Here is a 19,452-nt window from a genome sequence, read left to right on the forward strand (position 1 = left end):
AGCCAGTAGTGTAGAATGGTCTTTTCACATCTTACGCGGATTCAAAGCACGGACAGGACGCACATTGTAGGACAAAATCTGTCTCTGAAAAAAACACCAGAGGTTTTTCGGGTCTCTGTAAACTGACATCTGTTTTTCTCAGTTGTGTTGAATACAGCAGGGGCCACATGGTCCATTGTCCCTGAATCATTACAATGACATGAGGGAAGCTGCGAGGGACGGGCTTCCCTTTCAGTGCACTGCTTGGACACATTCACACTTCAAACAGACACGCGCTCGGTGTGAAAGGGCCTTCAGAAAGAAACACAGTCCTCAAGGTAGAAATGCCCATAGGTTCCTTTCTGTGAATAAAGATTACAATAAATGAGATGTGGATTGCCAAATGTTATACAAAAAAAACACCAGATTAAAATATTTCGCGACCAAGAACGCAGCATTGTGAACGCAATGTTTTTTTTTTTTTAACTCGTGGAAGCCAGAGCATTAATTTGCCAGCGAATACACCTGAGTCCTAAGCAGTGTGTGGTATTCCAAAGCTTCAGAGAGAGATCTCTGCAACAGTTGCGTATATTACTTGTGAGTCTGAGACAGTTTTCCATTTCTCGGATCAAAATGCAAGCTGAACACCATGCTTTTGGCACAGTGATGATGAACTAATCCAGGTCACCTCAAAAAAAACAAAAAAAAACAAAAACATTTTCTCCCTTCATCACTGAAGCTCCTCCCTCCTGATCAGAAACCTCAGTGCTTGTGTACCTAATTCACATTTTGTGTCAAGGAAGAAAAATCAATGTTTTAAAATTTCTTCTTCTTTTTTTTCCCCCTACCATCCAGAACACCCTGTTCCTCTTGTTCATTTTATCCAACACGAGATGCCTCAGCAACTCGTTCTGATTCAATAAAGATTACATGTTTTTTTTTCTCCTACTTCTGCAGGGTAAGAGAAGCTCTCATTCTCTGTCTGGTGTACTCATAATCTGCTTATGAACAGTCAACTGGATTCCTGGAGTTTCACCATTAAACACCACTGTTTCACTTTCCTCCTCAAAGACACACAGGCTCAGCATCATGGCATAGGTAAGTTATAGCATGTACATACATTTACAGAGTATTGTTTTTAAAAAATAAGAAAATTTACATAAGAAGTCCAAGAGTTTTGAAGTACATTCAATAGCTGAACCAAAGGAACAAACAAACAAACAGAAAAAACGCCACACAAGTAAAAATCCCTCCAAATGTTTACAGTGGAATAAGTCCTGCTGACTATTAAACTTTTCAGTACCTCCACCAGAACTATTAAGGTAAAAGTATTCTTGAGGGGTTGCAAATCACATATATATAAATGTTTTTTTTTCTTACTTGTAATACAATAATACAACATTAGTAAATGGCTACAATTGACTTTTGACCATGCTCAGCAGCATGTTATTAGTACAACGTTTAGATATATAAGGATGTCACTAAAGTAGAGTTCAATATAAATAGAAAGGTAATAGACTTTAATAAAACTTTGTTTGCAACCCTTTGACTAAACTGGTGCCCATCTTACTTTATTTCCCCCTCAAGCAGGCAAAAGTCCATTTCTAAGATGGATGGCGGAATTTCTGTGACAATCCCAAGCAGACAGCTCCAATTTTCTTAATTTGTAGCCCCCTGACACGATGTACAAAAGTGGTTTACTACACGGCACAGCCACCTTAACAACAACACCACGACATAATGTTTCGGTAGCAGTGGGCTTTAGGCCGCTGTGCCTGACACGACTCTGTAATGCGCATCTCTGTGGAGGCCTTCCAGTGAGGTGCTACACAACGAGGGGATGAAAAGAGGGCCATATGCCTTCTTCCACTCTTAGGATTTGTTTAAGTGGGCTTAATGCTTCTTTCCTGGTATCTGTTTTAGGAGAACTACGTATGCCAGGTGAACTTTGTTTTCACGAATTAGTCATTTCACAGACAGCCCAGGCTTGGTTAAAAGATTAAAAAAGGGTGGGCGCTGTCTGTGGAACCCAGCCCTTTTATATGGGCTCAACTGTGAGCCTAGGTGGGCTCTGACAGAGAAAGGCCGCTCTTTCTCTATCCCTCATCAGCATTTATACTCCCTCTTTGCATTGCAACCACTGGACAGCTCAGGCTGATATAATGGCTCCAGCTCTAGAGCGAGGATACTTTGGATTTTCCACCTGCGAGCTGGGCTCATGACTTATTTATAATGTCAGGGTCTATCCTATGGCACAACATCACTGCTTCTCTTGTGTCGTGCTGGTCTGTGCCTTACTCGCTTTTTTTTTTTTTTTCCCGGTCTCGCAAGAGCACCGAACAAACATCCCGACTCTCAGATGTTAGATCAAGGTAGTGTGGGATGATGCTCCGGCATAGAGCTGCCACACCACCAGTTTTCCTAAGTCTCAGTGGTTTCGACTGTCTGGCCACTTGTCTGTCAGTGCGGCCCTTCACAAGGAAGTGTGCCTCTCTCTTCACTGCACAGGGAAAGCGGGTTTGGCTCAGGTGGGCAAGCCTGCTGTGAGACTGACGTGAGTTGCGCTGCTCTGCTCTGCTGTGCAGGGAAACGCTCTGACAGCTGGGGACCAGCCGAAAGAGCCGGAGTACTGCCCACAGGAAGTTGACCAATATCATGACCAACAAAGAGCAGTTATGCAGTTCATGGGAAAGTGGCCTGCAATACAGCCCACGGGCAGGCCTCTAATGTGGCCAACAGCATGCTGACCTCTGTTACTGCCTCCACTTGATGAGACTTGCCTGTAATATATCCCACAGGAAGCTACGTTGTTACATGACCAACAGAATGTTGACCTGTGACACTACGTAATGGAAGAAGTTTTCCCTGTCATACCCCCTCACAGGAAGCTGACCTGTGATACAGCCTAATGGAAGAAGATTCCCTGCGATACTGCCTCACAGGAAGTAGACCTGTGATACTGCCACAGGATAAAGCTGACCAGTGATATAAGCCGGGGGGAGGAAGAAAGTGACCATGACTATCACCCGCAGAAAGAGGTTTACCCTGCAATACTGCTCACAGGAGAAGCCTATCCAAAATATTGCATGATGTTACATTGCATGAGGTGTGAAAATGTGTCTGGCTGCTGACCCCCCCCCTCCCCCCCGCACCTCCCCTCAGGCACTCAGAGGACAGGGTGGTTTGCAGTGTAAAGAGGGGCAGGATGTGCCCTCTGCTCCCCTTTAACACCACTGCAAGCTTCCCCACTTCAGCTTGATCTTGTTAAATTCCCTTTGTTTTTAAAACATATTTATACATAATATATATACATTTTTCTCTACTTTTTTTTGCGGAAATCATAAACTTAAAAAAGTTTAGAAAAATAAAAAGTTTTATGATGACTGACCACATAATCATCTCTTCTCGTCTTCCGCCCAGCAAGGCTGTTCCAGGTGAGAGCTAACCCACTCCATCCCTCCCACACTTGGCTTGGTTTGACGCTGTCGCCGTGGCACAGCGGTCCGTGCTCTCCGTCTGCCCCCTGTCAGCCTTGATAGAAGGATTCCGTTTTGTCTCTTTTTTTAATGTTGTTTTTGTTTTTGTTGGTTTTCATTGGTGTTTTCTATGTGTTTTCCCTTTCATCCTTGTTGTTTCCGTCCTTTCCATTGATGTCCGTCGTTACTTGATACTGTATTCTTTGTTTTTATTTACTAAAAATAGAAAAAAATAGGCATATATTTATGAATGAGAGTTCTGACAGCGGGTTATTTTTTATACACTGGCAGCATACAAATTGGAACAAATTAAAACTAGTGCATTAGACATGCAAGCGTGGTCATGTGCAAGGGTGTGATAATTCTGTTTAACATTATGGCAGTTCACCTCTACAGCAAATTTGTAAAGAAAAGTAATACAGGAGTAAAAAGCAAACATGATCAGCCAAAAGAGGTTCCCACAGGAGAACTGATCCATAGCGAAGATTACAAGGGAAGAAAAGAAAAAAAAACTTTAAAGTAAAATTTGATACGATTAAAAAAAAACATAGCTCGCTTTCCTTTCGACATCGGAGAGAAAGATTATGATTATCACACAACAGGCGCGCGCCAGGGCTGAAGAAGAATCTCCTCTTGGCTGACTGAGTCATACTCTGCATGCTGAAGAGACACAAATGGACACATAGGCTTCAGTTTGAGGAGCGGGAGAGAGAGAGGGTGTCCTGGGGCCCTTGTCGTGACAGAACCTCCCTAATTCAGAGAGATGCGCTGCACTGTATAGATCTTCAGAAGAAAATAAAGCCAGACTTTAATTTTAACATCGCTTTGTAGTTTCTCACACCACCCTGGAGAAATAAACAGATGTGCCGCGGCATACTAATCATGCTCAATAACGCGGCCGCTCTCCTCGACGTAAAGCCCGCTCCCCCGGCTTCACAGGGGATTTTTAAAAAAAAAAAAAAAATTTGCTTGACAAACAAATACAGAAATAGCCCCCGCAAAGGTACAAGGGGCTAAGCAAAAGGAGCAAGGCAGCGGCTGAGCTGCGCATGCTCTCCGCAGAAAAAGAGTGTTTGCAAGAACCACAGTGACAAACATATTAATCACCCCGGGCAAATAACTCCAGGAGAAGTTAATGGATTGAGAAGGCCTCTGCCTCCTCCCCTTTCCCCACCTGCTAGAATGTTATAGTACATACTTCAACACTCCCTTTTCAAGGTACATTTTACCGCTGAGTGAGCCTTGGAGAAATGACTCATTGCGTATAGATTTCTCCTGATTTCCAAGGAACCAAAAAATGCTCAGCTTGGTTTACGCTGATTTCAATGAAGGGAAGCAAGAATAAAATAAAATTAAATTAAAAAACAACGAAAAAACCAAGAACTTCCTTGAAAGAATAGACGAGCTTGATGCAAAATCATTCTTTTTAAAGACAGAAAGTATATTGAGTTGTGATGATAAACACTGAAATGCCAATCTCTGCTTTACAGTATATTGACACTCAAAACAATCAGCGGTTCCTTAGATATATCACATACATCAACATGAATCTGATCTAAACATTTTAAGGCTGAAAACAATATTTTTTTAAACATATTTGATCAATGAACTCAAAATACATAACACACCATACACTGAATATGTTTAGCAGAATAGCAAATACACATATAAGACCACTGGAGAGATGACTAAATATACATATAAAAGAGAATTTGCAATACGGGTGTATATACATAAATAACATACATGTTCTATACTTTTTTGCCTGCTTTTTTTCTACAAGTCTGTTGACTGAGTACAAACTGAGGATACTTAAAAGGAGAGGGGAGTTGTAATGACACAATTTCAAATGACTCTGCTCTGTCCCAAAAAAACCCTGATGTTTTCAAAGAATCACGTATCAAAATAATTGGAAGCTGTTAAATTAAGAAATGAACACATAACTTACAGTACAGGCAGCTTATAATTATGTTACCTGCATCCGCAAAGCCAGAAAACTCTTGTGAGGATATTGACTGGCACTGAACTGCCATATTGCTGGGTTAGGAAAGAAGGGTGGTATAATGTGCCAGATCAAAGGAGGTCTATGTGCATGTGTGTAGTGGAGGGACATGCTTACTTATATTGATCTTAGATAAAGTAAGAGATACTGTGTGCAAGCTCAAACTCTAAGCCACAGATTTCAGGTACAACACTGTACAGTGTTATAGCTTCAGGCAGTCAGCCAGCCTTCTCTAACCTGTGAGCTGCACCTCTCATGTTTTTTTTTCTGCTCCCTGTTCTTGGTTATGTATTGAGGATTGTTTCTGTACATATATTTTTAATGTAAGCAACCGTTATTGATTTGTGGGACAAATTTGTCCAAGAAATACAAATGAAATGGAGCCAAAATCAGAACATTTGAATCAGAAATATGAAACATGATGACATGGGAAAGAAAACTTCAGCTCAGTATCTCCAGTTCTGAAGAGCAGCAAGACTGGGTGTACCCTCCATTCACCAGTCTGGCTGCGACACAGACATCTGTTGTTGGGACAGCTGAGATCTCCAGCTCTATCTAGAGTGGACGCCCTGAGGAAACACACTGCTCTCCAGCACAGTCCAACAGAAAAAAATCCATGTGGCATTCTGCACTGAGACAGCAAGAAGAACTGTCATTTGCTGAGGGGATGCCAAGACAACAGTGCTCCACTCTGATGTCACAGGAATGACAAAAGGCACTGTGTCTGGGCAGCTTTGCTAGATTTTCTAAAGGGTTCTGCGCTGTTAGCTAAAGCCACTTGGGCTTGTTTCAGGGTCATTTCTTTCAGTATCACCATGCTTAAGCAAAAACAAGCCCCAGAGTCCTCTTTGATTTCTCCTGTGAATGGTAGACATTTAACAAAGTTGTGCACTACAAGTTCTTGCAGTCTGAATCTTTCTCAACTTGGATACTTCGTGTTTGCTAGAGCTTGGAGTAGAAAACTGGCCATAAAAGTAACTTCATTTGGAACTTTAAGGGAATTCACATGAACATCAACAAGAAAGCCCCAAACAGTCTAAACTGCTGCCATAACCAAACACCAAACCAAAATAAACTAGGCTGTCAAACAGGGAGTTGGTGTGGCTCTTAACACAGAATGCTGTCCAACAAAACACAATAAACTATAAAAGAATATTGTAGCGAGACAGAGCAAGCCCACCGCCATTTTATACTGGACGCTGGCCCGTGGTGCCATCTTACAAATGACTGCATTAACAGAGCCAATTAAACTGGCAATCATTTAATGGCTCACTGCAGCATCCATGCAAGACAAGGGATTTCATCACGTCCATTGGCAAGCTTCGATATTCATTTCAGACACTTGCAATCACTACACTTTTCTTTTTTCACTTTCCTCCCTTTTTTCTTTTTGCTGTTCAAACAAAAAAAAAATCCATTCAGTTAATTCAGTTGAGGAAATATAGCATTTCCTTTTGAAGCAAAGACACTGACCAAGAAAAAAAAATACTATTACACTGCTTGTCTTTAAACAACTGCTTGGTGAGTTCCATGAAGGGGTCATTCAGTCCTAAAACAGTCTAACAACAGGGACTTTTGGTATAACATGTGAAATGTTTGACATTGTGCTGGACTATGCGATGACAGGGTAACCAGAAAACAAAGCAACCTGAGCAGACTGAGAGTGGGTGACTGAGAGAAAGGGTGCTTTGCTTTCTGTTCCATACTTGTGCGTAGAGATTTACTTCAGCCCTTAGTGAGTTCAACGAGCAAGTGTACCCCCCTCCAAAATTTCAAATTGAAATGCAGATGCAAATTACGCTGAGAAAACAGTGAAACATTTGAACCAGCCAACCCTTATTTATTTCTTACAAGATCCTTCAGCAGATTATTGGCTCAAATATTTGCTCTGGCTCTTGAGCAGCCTCCTGTGTTTTAGTGGTGTTGTAAAGAGGACACAGAGGAAAGTCATTTGAAATTGTGCACGTCACTTTCAACTGAAAAACAAATAAAACCCATTTATTGTCAGAGAGCAGCTTTAATTCCTAGTGGTTACTTTGACACAGTTTATACATTCAACAACACACACTTCACAGAATTATTTGATCAGAAACACATATAAAGACATCAGCTATCTCTCCTCTTCAAAAAGGGTATAAACAATATGGTTTAAAGCCTTTTTCTTAATTATATAAAAATGTTCCTATGGTGTAACCCTAAGTACATAATATTAGTATATAAAAGGAAGAACATTTCATTATCTAGATCATTGTTCTACATCTCTTGGAATCTAATGATAATAATGCTATAGTCATTTTAATATGCTAATAAATACTATGTTTTTCAACACCTTATACTATAATACACAATTACTGGTATGTGTATGTGTTATCTCTATAAATATAACACCTTGGAAATGTAAAAAAAAATAAAATAAAACAAAAAAACCTTTAAAACAAAAATATGTATCGCGCCATGGAACAGAGGAAACTAAAGTTACTTTTTAGACATACATTTGCTATTTACATTTGCTGATAACAGCTTTTGCACGAGTTTGTATTCCATTCCCACATTGCAGCTGGTTTTAGGTTGTGAATCTTAGGTTATTTTCTGCTGGATACATTTTCAATAGTTACTGCAGTTTGCGCATCTGTGCAAATGCTTTAATTTGGTCGTCCGAAGCACTGCATTAATTACATGTAATTAAAAAAGCTAAAACAATGCAAATTTATAAAGACGAATAAAATGACACATTAAAACTGTTCACAAAACATTTATTTCAATGACGCACCTTTATACGGTATAAGCTGCCTGTATTTATCTGTATCACAAACATGGGCGTAATAAAGAATTACGGGATGAAGACGAATGACGTTATGAGAAATGAACCGCCACCGTGACTCGATGCTTGTGGGCTGAATTGGAAATCAAGGACAGACAGAGTGCTGGGACAGATGGGTCTCCAGTAGATGGGGAATAAATGGGCTCTGTGGACTGCCGTTTGTGATCAGCCCTTTCTGAGGTGGGTTTAAAGTGATGCTCGCGATGAGTGCACTGACACCCTGACCGTGAGCACGGTGGTAAACAGACACACTCCCTCATTCAAGTCAGACCCTAAACAACAGAGACCTCTGACTGAATCAGCTCTAGGGAATGGGCCTGATGGGTCCTTGGGAGGAGGAGAGAGGGGGGAAAAAAACGCAAATAACCTGAAATTGTTCCCAGGAGGCTCTGAATCGAAGCGTTCTTACTCCCAGAAAATTGTGTTTCCTAGTTTGGATCCTGAAATGATTTTCCCCCCTCAAACGAGCGTGTGTGTGCGTGCGCCTTGTGCGCAAGTGACTACTGGCGATTGAAAGGGCCACTGTGTCTGTGAAGTGGATCCTGAAACAGTGACTGAAAAGGGAGGCTGGGAAGGAAAAATAAAAGCTCTGTTTGGCTGTTTGGAGAATGAGCGGAGCGCCTAGAGTGGACCAAGGCCCTCAGACCAGAGCCCACTGCTGTGGCTGCTTCTGCTAAGCTCCACAACACCTTTTGGGCCCGACGGCAACCCGGAGACATACAGAAAACGAAAGAGCAAACCCTTGCCACTGAGTCGCTGGGTTTTTCTCACTCTACACGTGCCCTCATGGCCTCACATTCACACAAAGAGACCAGAGGCCTCAGTGACAGGGTAACACCTCCAAACGAGATGATGCCCAGAGGTGCAAGGGCGTGAGAGGTTAAATATTTTGGATTACATTTTTTTTTTACTCCAAAGGGATAGGAGAAAGAGAGGGGGAAAAAGCTGTTTTGCCAATCCACATTTCACAATCGCCAGCCTCTCATTTTAAACGCATGGGGAGAATATAACGTCCGGAGCAGCAGCCACAACTATGGTAATAGACTGAGCTAGCTGTACTATGTGCGGAGTTAGTCTAGTGTATCTTCAAATGAGATCAGTGGTTATTGACTGAATGGTGTTATCTTTAATCTGTGAAGTAAATTGCCTCGGATGCTGGTTTTCTACAGGGCCTTTTTTCCTCTCCTATAACTCCCCCTTACAATTCCATCTGAGGCAGGCAGCTATTTACTGTGTGGTGTGTATGTGTGTTCCCTCCTCTGTGAGGGGGACATGATCAACGTCCTCAGTGGCTCTGAAACCAGGGACCACTATTTCACTTCCACTCCGAGGATTACTGGTTCCCCCTCTCTGTTCTCGGGACGGCTGGGCCCCCGTTATCATCACCCCTTCGCCAGCGCTGTTTAAAAACCGTCGGGCATAGGGGGAATGTCACCTTGAGAGAGTGCTTCGCACAAGAAGAGCGTCAATCTCACCTCCATCTGGGAGAAGCTCTCTGAAGTATCATTCAGGAGTTCAGGAGGGGAAAAAAAGAGAAATGAAGCAGAAGAATATCTGGAGTGTGGAGTTTCCTGATAGTTTGTTTTTTTTTTTCTTTTTTTTTTCCACCGTGTCATCAGATCCCCTACAGGGAGGGTTCAGATGGGAGGCGCGCAACACAACTAAACGCTCTCTATCTCAGATGCGATTCCTTTCAATTGTGTGTCTGTGCGCTGTGATGGATGCAGTCTGATTAAGATCAATTGATTCCTGGCAACAGGAGTTTTCCAGCTCCTGCCTCTCACTCTCCTTTTCAGTGGAAAGTCTTGTATCTTTCCAACGGTTATCACAAATTCATACTTCAGTCTGTTTTTTTTTTCCAATTTATTGTCTTAGCCCAAGGTAGTAACATTCAGGAGCTTTTTTGTTCAAGTGAGTCATGGAGCTAAAGCAGAATAGTGGTTGTTATTAGGATTTGCAGTGCTTAAGCCATTAAATGAGCCGATAGTTTCTTAATGACAGGCAAAGACGTCCAGCATTTCAACTTCATACAGACTTCAGGTAGCTAATGATACATAAATCTCAGTAGCGATACCTGCAACTACTACGGTAACCAATAAAGGACAGTGGAACACACTGAGCCCTTAAAACCAGCCTGTGGTAATGGGATACATTCCTTTTTCTCCTGGTACTTTTCTGAGAGTTCCATCACATGAGTCCCACAGATCACTGACTTCTCTAAAACACTGATGCATCCCCTAGCCAGGCTGCTATGGCACTCTCATTCCATTCCTGTTACACTGCATAGCTCTTTCGAGTCTCTCTTAATTGAATAAGGACCTCACACTAAACACCCGGGACAAATGAAATGAGAGCGCCGGAGATAACCCCATGGACCCTTGTAGATCGGCGTGGGCGCTGTCCTAATGAGCATGCTCAGAGAGGCGGGGCGAGGGGAGGGAGAGAGGGGGGGGGGGTCCAAAGGCAGGCACCATGCATCTTCCTGCTGGAGGCTGTAATGGATGGATCTGGTGGCGCTGCGAGATCCCCTCACAGCGGGTGATCAAGCTCTGCTGCTGAGGCCTGGCCACTTCTGTAATGAAGACTGATCTTAGCATTAAAGCGCTCGTCCTCAGCAACAGCATCATTATCACCTAAACCCTCTCCAGTCCCTTAGTCTCCCTTGTCCCATCGGCGCAGGTGACTAGTTAGCCTATTTATTTTGGTCAGCACCAATGAACGCTCATGTACTGCACAGTCAAAAAAGTGCGCCTCGCAAATTGTCTTTGTGAAACACGGACACCCTTGCGTCCGATGGCACACACAGCCATTTTTCATTGGTGGTTTCTACTGTGTGCTTCTCTGCACTTGGCAGGTTTCTGGTCCGATCAGTGAGGCCACGCTTTGGTATTAAATGGTAAGCATTACTCCTTCTTACCCTTTTTCCGATTCTATTGAATAACAGATATGAGAATGCTCATTTGACAATGCCCACCCAGCCCCTCCCACTTCCGCCATCTTGTTTTGTGGCACCCTCTTCACAAAGAAGTCCCCCCATCACAGACAGACAGAGCAGGGTACAAATTTGTACAAATGAATACATTAAATAAATATAAATGAAACACAACATCCTATAAAATAATTACAGAGTAAGATAATAGTTAAGAGTACTCAAATAGAACATCAGCTTGAAAGGGTGTTGGGGGAGGGTCAGCGTTGTGACCTGGAAGCTTTTGTTTTATTTAGTTTTCCACGAAGAAGGAGGTGTTTGTTTGTTTGTTTGTTTGTTTTGTTGGGATAATGTTTCTCTCTCTTTAGTAGGGAGTGAAGCGACTGTACCCTCCTCTGTATAGGCTAGCCTGCAACATCAAAGATGAAAAAAAGTTCCAATCAGTATTCAGAAGAAAGCTTGATTGTTGACTTCTTTTTTGCAAAAATTTTCTTCCCTTTTTCATAGGTTCACTCTTGACAGGTTATGTTGTTGGGGATGTGATTTAAGAAACTGAGGCAATGATCAGACCAGACAGATTTGTCAGAGCAGATGTGTGTGGGTTCATTTTTTGAGTAAGGAGTGACTTGGTAGTGAAAAAAACTGTCAACCTTGGAAATATAATTCTAACAATTCACTAAAATTCATGATATTTTCTTACAATAATCTGCATTTCAAATGGATGTGCTACAGCCACTTAGGGAATCTGGCTAATATATCAGTTAAATGAACAAAGTCATTGCAATAGACATATTTCTTAGATTAAGAAAAAAAAGTTCTCATCTATACTGATTTGTACAAAGGAGATGCATTCTATACACTTTTTATATTTAAGTGTTGTACATTACCTTAATAACACTGATCAAACTGAACCTAATGAAGTTCAAAAACAGATTATTCCCTTTGATGCCCAAATAAAGGTGTCCCACCTTGTTGGCAGTGTGTAGCACCAGAGAAAAGCTCTCTACATCTCCTGCTGGTCTTTGGTTAACCAGAATGAACAAATGTACATCATGCTCGACTAAAACTGTACTGCTGTTTGGCCTGCCTCCAAGGGCTAAACTCAAAATCTTCAAAGGCTAAATTCCCCTAATTTTAGGGAACCCTCTTGCTTATGCAAAACTTTTCATAAACGTGGCATAAATTTGCAATTTCAGTGCGCTGGAAATCTGCAAAGAGAATTTTGTGCAACCTCTGAGGAACTCATTATTGAATGGCTTTTTAATGCAAAAACATTCCTCTTTCCTAAGGAACTGCTAATCAAATATGATTAAATAATTAAAAACCAAACCAGTATTAGGTTCTCAGGCAAGCACTTCTACTTCACAGTGGTTCTGCACTGTGGATCCCTGACTCCATATCGTTTATTCACTACCAATTCGCCTCCCTCACAATTCCAAGCCCCCTCGCCCCCAAGGCTTTTTAAAGGGTGCAGGAGAAGGAACAAGTTTTGTTTGGTTAAGAGGGGGGAAACTGCAGTGCAAAGAAAGGGAAGAAAATTTGAAAAAAGAAGAAAGAAAAAAAAACTTCAGCAACACAGGCCACAGTTTTAATTAAGTAAATGAAGAGGAAAAAAATTGTCTTAATTAATGAAAGCTTTTAGCTAGCAGCTGCACCGGGGAATTGTACGGTTTTAGAAATCACACGCATGTCGGCTTGGTAAATTCGAGTCATTTGTCTAAAGCAGAGCGCTCGTCCGATAAACCTCGTGGGCAGGGGAGGTGGGTGCGATGGAATCATTTTTTTCTGCCTCTCTTTCTTTCTATCTCTCACTCTCTTTAATCTCCCACGGCACGCTGCTGCACGCGCTTGATGGTCGTTAATCTTTCAAAAAGTCCTCAAGTCCCTACCCACATCCGCAAAAGAAAACAAATTGTACAGGGTTTCTCTTTTTTGGTTTTTTTTGCTTTTAGATTTTTTTTTCATCTTTGATGTTAGCTGCAAAAGCTAGCTAAAAACAAACATTAACGGTTTGACTGCACCCCTGCAAAATTTTGAAATTTATTACCAGGAAAAAAAAATCTGACATAAAACTTGTTTTGATTTAATTTATGCAGGGAGTTAAATTAAATCAATGGGAAACATGAAGTGAAACATCCCTTTTCATTTACTAAAGTGGCAAGAACTCAGGAGGGCTCAGACGTTTTCAAATCAGCAGTCACAATAAAGGTAAACTGGAAAAGTTCAGCACCCTCCAGGAAATTGAAAAAAAAGATAATAGTTTATCTCTCTCATGGTTTCCTACCTATCTACAAAAAAACTGCAAATAATGCCTCCTTAGAAGCACTAAAATACAGTCAGCACCATAATGCAATTGTACAGAGGAAACATGTTCAATATGTCTACTGCACATGTTCTATTTCCATCAATAATTCCCTCAAATATTCCCCTTAATCCCTCCATCTCAGGGTGTTCTGCGCAGGTCCAGCAGGCTGTGCTAAATAGCACTGCGCAGAACAGTTCAGATGGAGGCACGCCCCACGCGCTACTCTCCCTTTCTTCAAGATACCATGCACTTTGAATAATTTGACTGCATCTGATTTTGGACTTTCTGCGGATGAGCTACGGCTGTAATTAAATTAGCCACGCGGTGAGGAAAGCTGGAGGAAAATGGACTCACCATAGTACCAACGCTGTACGTGGCAGCAGGGCCGATTGTGTGGTGATAGGGGTCTGCCGTTGCATAGACTCGGCCGTAACTGCAAGGGAGGAGATAAGGAACACATTTTCACTGCAGTTGCATTACAAATATTTAAACATAGTAGCTCCCATCCAAGATACTCGTGCATGCTCATCTAGTGTGTCAGCTTTTGTCAACATTAACTGAAGTTTGCATCTGCAGTCATTATTTTCTTTAACCAGATAAGTAAAAGATGTATAAAGTTTCTCATTACTATAAGTGAACGATGAGTGTGAACAGGGTTATTCACTTCCTCTTTTACTGAGAAAGAGAAAGAAGGCAGACCTACAGAGTAAGAGAGGAAAAAAGAGTGAGAGAAAAGAAGAGAGGGAGAGGAAGAGAGGGAGAGAGAGGGATGGACAGGAAGAGAGGGAGAGAAGGAAAGGGAGAGAGAGCAGGGGTGTGTGGGCCTCTCCAAAGCCTCTATGTGCTCTCCTGCTCTCCTCTTGTTTACCTTGGCTGCACTGTGGGCTTACTCCCAGTCTTTTCATTGCTGGTGGTTCGGAACTAATCCTTCCAATTTCCTCATAAGACGGGACAAGATGTGTCTTATTTATTTATTTACTTGACTTCACTTATTCGTTTATTTACTTTTTTCAAACACATGCTTGCAAATGAGGGTCTGTGGGGAGCAGATAAGGCTCTCCCAGCCAAGGGCTGAGGGCACCACATCAGTGAGCAAAAAAAGCAGGGGGAGAGAAAAGGGGGAGAAGGGGGGGGAAATTATTTTTCCAAAGTAGAGGAACCAGACCCAGACATGGTTATTACACATGGACATAATATCAGATTTAACCACGTTTTGTCATCTGGGATTAAAACATCAAAGGTCAGGCCTGTTCTGTGAAATTGGAACGCTGAGCTGGGTTTTCATGTTGGGGGGAAAATGCTGGCCGTGAAGGGAGCGGGGGTCCCCAGGACATCTGAAGGGATTGTTTTCCATTGCAGGGGAACTGGTGTGGCACAGGGAGAGCTAATGACCATGCAGTAAACATTTCCTCCCTGCACGGTCCCTGGAGTCCGCCCGATTCACTACCACCACTGTGTCACTGGGACCGGAGGGAGGGCGCGAGATATGCATTGTTGTCAGCTTTTGTAAATTAGTTTCAATCTCATGCTTTTATGCAACAGGGCTCCTGTTACTCCAACATGCAGTTTTTCTTTCGCTAAGAGACTTGGCTGATTCCTGCGCTCAGGAAGCACTTCTGATATGATATGGCTGTGCAATGAGACTCAGCTGAAATGCCAAGAAGCAGCTTTTCAAGTCCACATTAATCCAATCGGCATGTCCTCTTATTCCAAATAAAAAAAAAAAAAAACCAGAATAGAATTACTTTAAAGCGGTGAAAAAAGGAAAGAAAGAAAAGCAGGAATGAAATAACTCCCACAGAATAATGCTGCTGTCCAATTTCTGCGCCTGCCCATCTCCGCTGCTCATAATTTGAGCTGCCTGGAGTTCTGATAAATCTTACATTATCTAGGGTCTTCAGGCTTCCAGGCAGGGCATACGTTATCACAAGTGACACGCTCAATCCCTCCCAGATTAGATTCCCAGCTGCCCTGATCCAACCTGACAGGGTCCTCGAAGGTCTGGATAAATCACTGACAACTCCCAAATGGCCAAAGCCTGGACTCTGTAGACTGAATGCCGGGTACTTGGGGCAGGGATACCCCACCTTAGGTGGATACAGATCCTGCATCTGTGCCTACAGACACTACAGTACCTTTACCACAAAAGCTAAGGGCTCAGTCCTTTGATAGTGAAAAAAATTAGCGCACGTACACATCTATCTTTCATCTAACAGCACAAATCAGGGTTCATTATTATTTTTTGTTGCCACTGCTGAGGGACAAATACTGTGGTGTTCAGTAAGTCTGAGGCACAGCAGCAGATCAGATTGAAAGATCCACGTTGCAGCCATCATACTGGTGACGGCAACAGTGCAGAGGCTGAGGGGCTGGAGTGACCACTGTCAACCGTCAAAGCCTGACCCTGTTTGGCATCCCTGCCACAGCAGAGAGGGTGCCATGATCCTCTTACCTGTCACTGTAGGCGGCGGCAGCGGCGGCGGCAGGCTGGGCGTATCTGTATGCGGCGTAACCCCCCTGTCAATCACACACAGCGTTAGACACATTGCCTCGCCACAGGCTGAGGCACCAGAGTCAGCTGCTAAGGTCTGGGCCGTGTGGCCCTTTTATTCACACACAACAGAAGAGACCCTCGCACTTACCACAGTCCTCGAGAGACTTACGATTGAGGCGACTTTACAAAAAAAAAAACAAAGCTCTGGAGTTTGGATTTTTTTTGTACGCTCTGTCCAAACACACACACACAGACACTCAAAGGAACCCATATTTCACTTGACATGTTTGCATACTTTAAGTCTCACACAAAACTGGCACAGCAGGGGGGTGCAGGAAATGAAAGAAGTTCATGCATTGCCAGCGTTCTTCATTATGAACCCCTATCTACAGTACACCACACTGGTGCTGGTTGGCTGTTTGGGAGCCTGTTTTTAGAAAATAAAACAACAGAAAAAAACAAAGCCATGCTTGAATGTGTCAGATGTGTCAGCTCAGACAAAGCATTCTGTATTTTTAACAGTGCAATGAAAACTGCAGTGAAGCAAGAGGAGTGCTGTGGGGTTCTTTCTAAGTAAAAAAAAAAGTGATATCCAGGAGACTGGTGTTTTACTGATTTGACGAAGACATCAAGACCCATTTTAGCACTGAGGACCCCATGCATGCAATTCCTCTCTGCAGGAACGTCACTAAAGGCTGTATAACACACATGCATGCAAGCACCCTTGCTCAGTAGAGGCAATATACTGCATAGACAGAAACACACACACACACAGACACACACACACACACACACACACACACACACACACACACACACAGACACACACACACACACACACACACACACACACACACACACACAGGATTGATAACAGCTGTATGACACACATTCACCCTTATCTGGGGGTGTGGTACAAAGACCCAGAATCCTTTGCGCCCCCCTTACTGGGAATTGACTGAAGGGAAGAACCCTGGGGGGTGCAGGGAGTGTTGTGTGTGCAACCCCCAGGCTTCCCTTTTCTTCAAGGGCCAGGACGATTAACAAGGTTTTAATTAATGTGCCAGGCCTGCGCAAGGCCTCTGGCGCTCTGCCAGGGGGAGCTGTATAATGCAGGAGACACTGTGTAACAGTGGCTAAAGTAAGGGACGAGGCCGATAGCAGGCTTAGCCGAGGAACCTCACATATCCCTGCAGGCACCCCCGCATGATGGTCTAGGTAAGGCACTGTGCCTCTGAGAAGCCTTTTCACTGAGTGGTAAAACAGAAATGCAGTGGAACAACTGTCCCAAATTCTGCCTTTTTCTGAGAGAGTTAATGGTGCTGTCCAGCATAACTGAAGATCTCACTTTTTATAGCATTCCAAGTGGATGGGAGCGGGAGGGAACCGCTATCAGGGGATTTGACAGTGCAGACTTGTATCTTCATTTGTCTAAATTAAGTGCAGGACTTTGAGTTCTGCAGAGGCAAACTGTACGATGCTGTTCAACTGAACCTTTTGTGAAAACTCTCCCTGGCTCAATCGACAAACTCTGTCTTCATTTCTTATATTTTCTAATTATCTGCAGTGGTACGGGTGCCCATCTGCACATAGCTGTGGATATGTGCCTGTAAATAATGGATGCATTCATTTATTTTTAAACTTTGGATTCGTGTCCAATGGGGTACACAGCAGAGATCAAATGTCTAACAGCTGGTTACAGAGCTGAATATGAAATCAGGTCACAGGCAACTGTGAGGCCTGCACAGCCTGTTCGCGTGCCCATCCCGGGAGGGGAGAGGAGAGGAGGGGAGGGGAGGGGGGAGGGTGTAATCCCGTGCACAAAGCACAGAGGACAGCCCTTCCTGCCCCTCAGCAGGGGGACTCCCCGGGCTGTACATGCCCAGGGACAACGCTGTCTGCGTCCCCGGCCAGAACAGATGCACGCCCACAAATCACCCACTCAAATCAACACGCCGCCATGCATCTCCTCCTTTTGTTCTGCGCCTCTGTTTGTGGCCATTGTGTTGCCGTTTTAATTTATGATTCGGTTCCCAGTAAAGCGGCCCCTGCCTTTGCCAAAGAGGGCTTGGTTTGAGTGGGTGGTCTCGGCTAGGTGGGGGGGACTCGGTTCTCTGTAGCAGACTTTCAGGCCTCAGTTGTGATGCCTTGTCCATATTTGTTCGTTCCGTCTCTGATCTGCAACATAAACTTATTTACATTTCCTCCAGTGACATATTGCTCAGAAAGGAGACCGATTTTAAGCATCACTCTCTCTTCATTACCTGACCAGCTAATACCTTCTGACACACTGTGGGATATAATACGGCTTTAAATGAAAACTTGCCAACGGGGGAATGTGGGATTCGGCGCGTTTGCTGCATTGGAAAGACCCTGAAATGGAGGTGGATCAAATGTGCGGGGAAAAACAAAAGAACTCCTCTGCGTTGTTTGCCTGAGTGAGAAATTCCATAATTTTTTTAAAGAAATCAATAGGCAATGGCCATCAGCTCACGCAGTGGGCTAATATGGAGGACAAAAAGGGCAGAGGGGCTGCCGGTCTCCCTAACGCAAGCGCTGGCACCCTGACAGGAGATCTCAGCGCGCACACAAACGGGCTGAGAGCAGTCGATGGGCCGGTGCCAGAACTAATGGCACAGAGGCACAGGGGAATGTCTGACAGGCTGAGCGATGGAGTGACCAATCCCAGCCCAGCCCGGAGGGCATTAAAACACAAAGCCTGGCTATTCCACGCCGGAGGTGGACTGTTAGGGGCCCGCATGCTGCGGGGCTGGCAGGGGCACTACCCGCCCTCCCCCACCCTCCTCTCATCGAGCTGGAGACCACGTCCTTGGTGACCGGTGCCACTGCATGCCACACTGCGATTCATACACAGAGCTGTTGCATTGGTCCGTGCACCTTCATCGACATTATTTGAACCCACTGCATGGTCCTGTGAAATGCACTTCCCTCACTGGCCTGATCGAAACTGTGTGAGAGGCACAAATCACTGTCCCCCCGCTCTCTGAGGAGCTCTGATGTTCTGTAAAACGGGGCCACACGCTAGCAGCGCCACGCTATCTCAGTAGCTGCTCCCATGTGATGGCCTACACAGTCATTGAGCGATATAGAGCAGATATGTTATATGTGCGAATGGTACCATGTGGCAGATTAATCCCATTAACTGCAGCAGTTCCCTTATCTCCTGCTCATGCATGGTTCCACTGATGGCCTGGGGGGTGGGGGGGGGGGGTGGCGGGGTGTACGAATACGCCGCAGCGCTCGAACCTGTGCCAGTCACCGGTGGCCGACGTCTTCCGTTCAGCTCCACCTGGGCGCACTTGATAAAAGGTGTGCAGGCTTGTACCAAGTTCGTGAGAAGAGCGGCCCTAGGACCCATCTAATTTTAGACGGCGACCCGAGCTGACACCAACTTATGAAAGATTCAGACTGGCTGCAGTGCCAAG

At 43.9% G+C, this 19,452-nt stretch overlaps 1 protein-coding gene across 5 annotated transcripts in view; it reads right to left on the reverse strand.

The window, feature by feature from the left end:
• Nucleotides 1-2,281: 2,281 nt before the first annotated feature.
• rbfox3a (RNA binding fox-1 homolog 3a) overlaps nucleotides 2,282-19,452 on the reverse strand; it is a 429,646-nt gene continuing 412,475 nt past the window's right edge. For 4 of the 5 annotated variants that reach the window (XM_036525737.1, XM_036525729.1, XM_036525754.1 and 1 more), the window contains 3 exons: nucleotides 15,965-16,029; nucleotides 13,867-13,945; nucleotides 11,433-11,616 (listed from right to left, as the gene is read on the reverse strand). In XM_036525737.1, the coding sequence (XP_036381630.1) occupies nucleotides 11,572-11,616; nucleotides 13,867-13,945; nucleotides 15,965-16,029 (189 nt within the window). In that variant the 3' untranslated portion in view covers nucleotides 11,433-11,571. Of the gene's footprint in view, nucleotides 3,672-11,432; nucleotides 11,617-13,866; nucleotides 13,946-15,964; nucleotides 16,030-19,452 lie in introns of those variants that run through there. The other variant, XM_036525762.1, reaches the window with a different exon arrangement.

Source organism: Megalops cyprinoides, chromosome 1, assembly GCF_013368585.1.
Source record: "Megalops cyprinoides isolate fMegCyp1 chromosome 1, fMegCyp1.pri, whole genome shotgun sequence".
Taxonomy (NCBI): Eukaryota; Metazoa; Chordata; class Actinopteri; order Elopiformes; family Megalopidae; genus Megalops; species Megalops cyprinoides.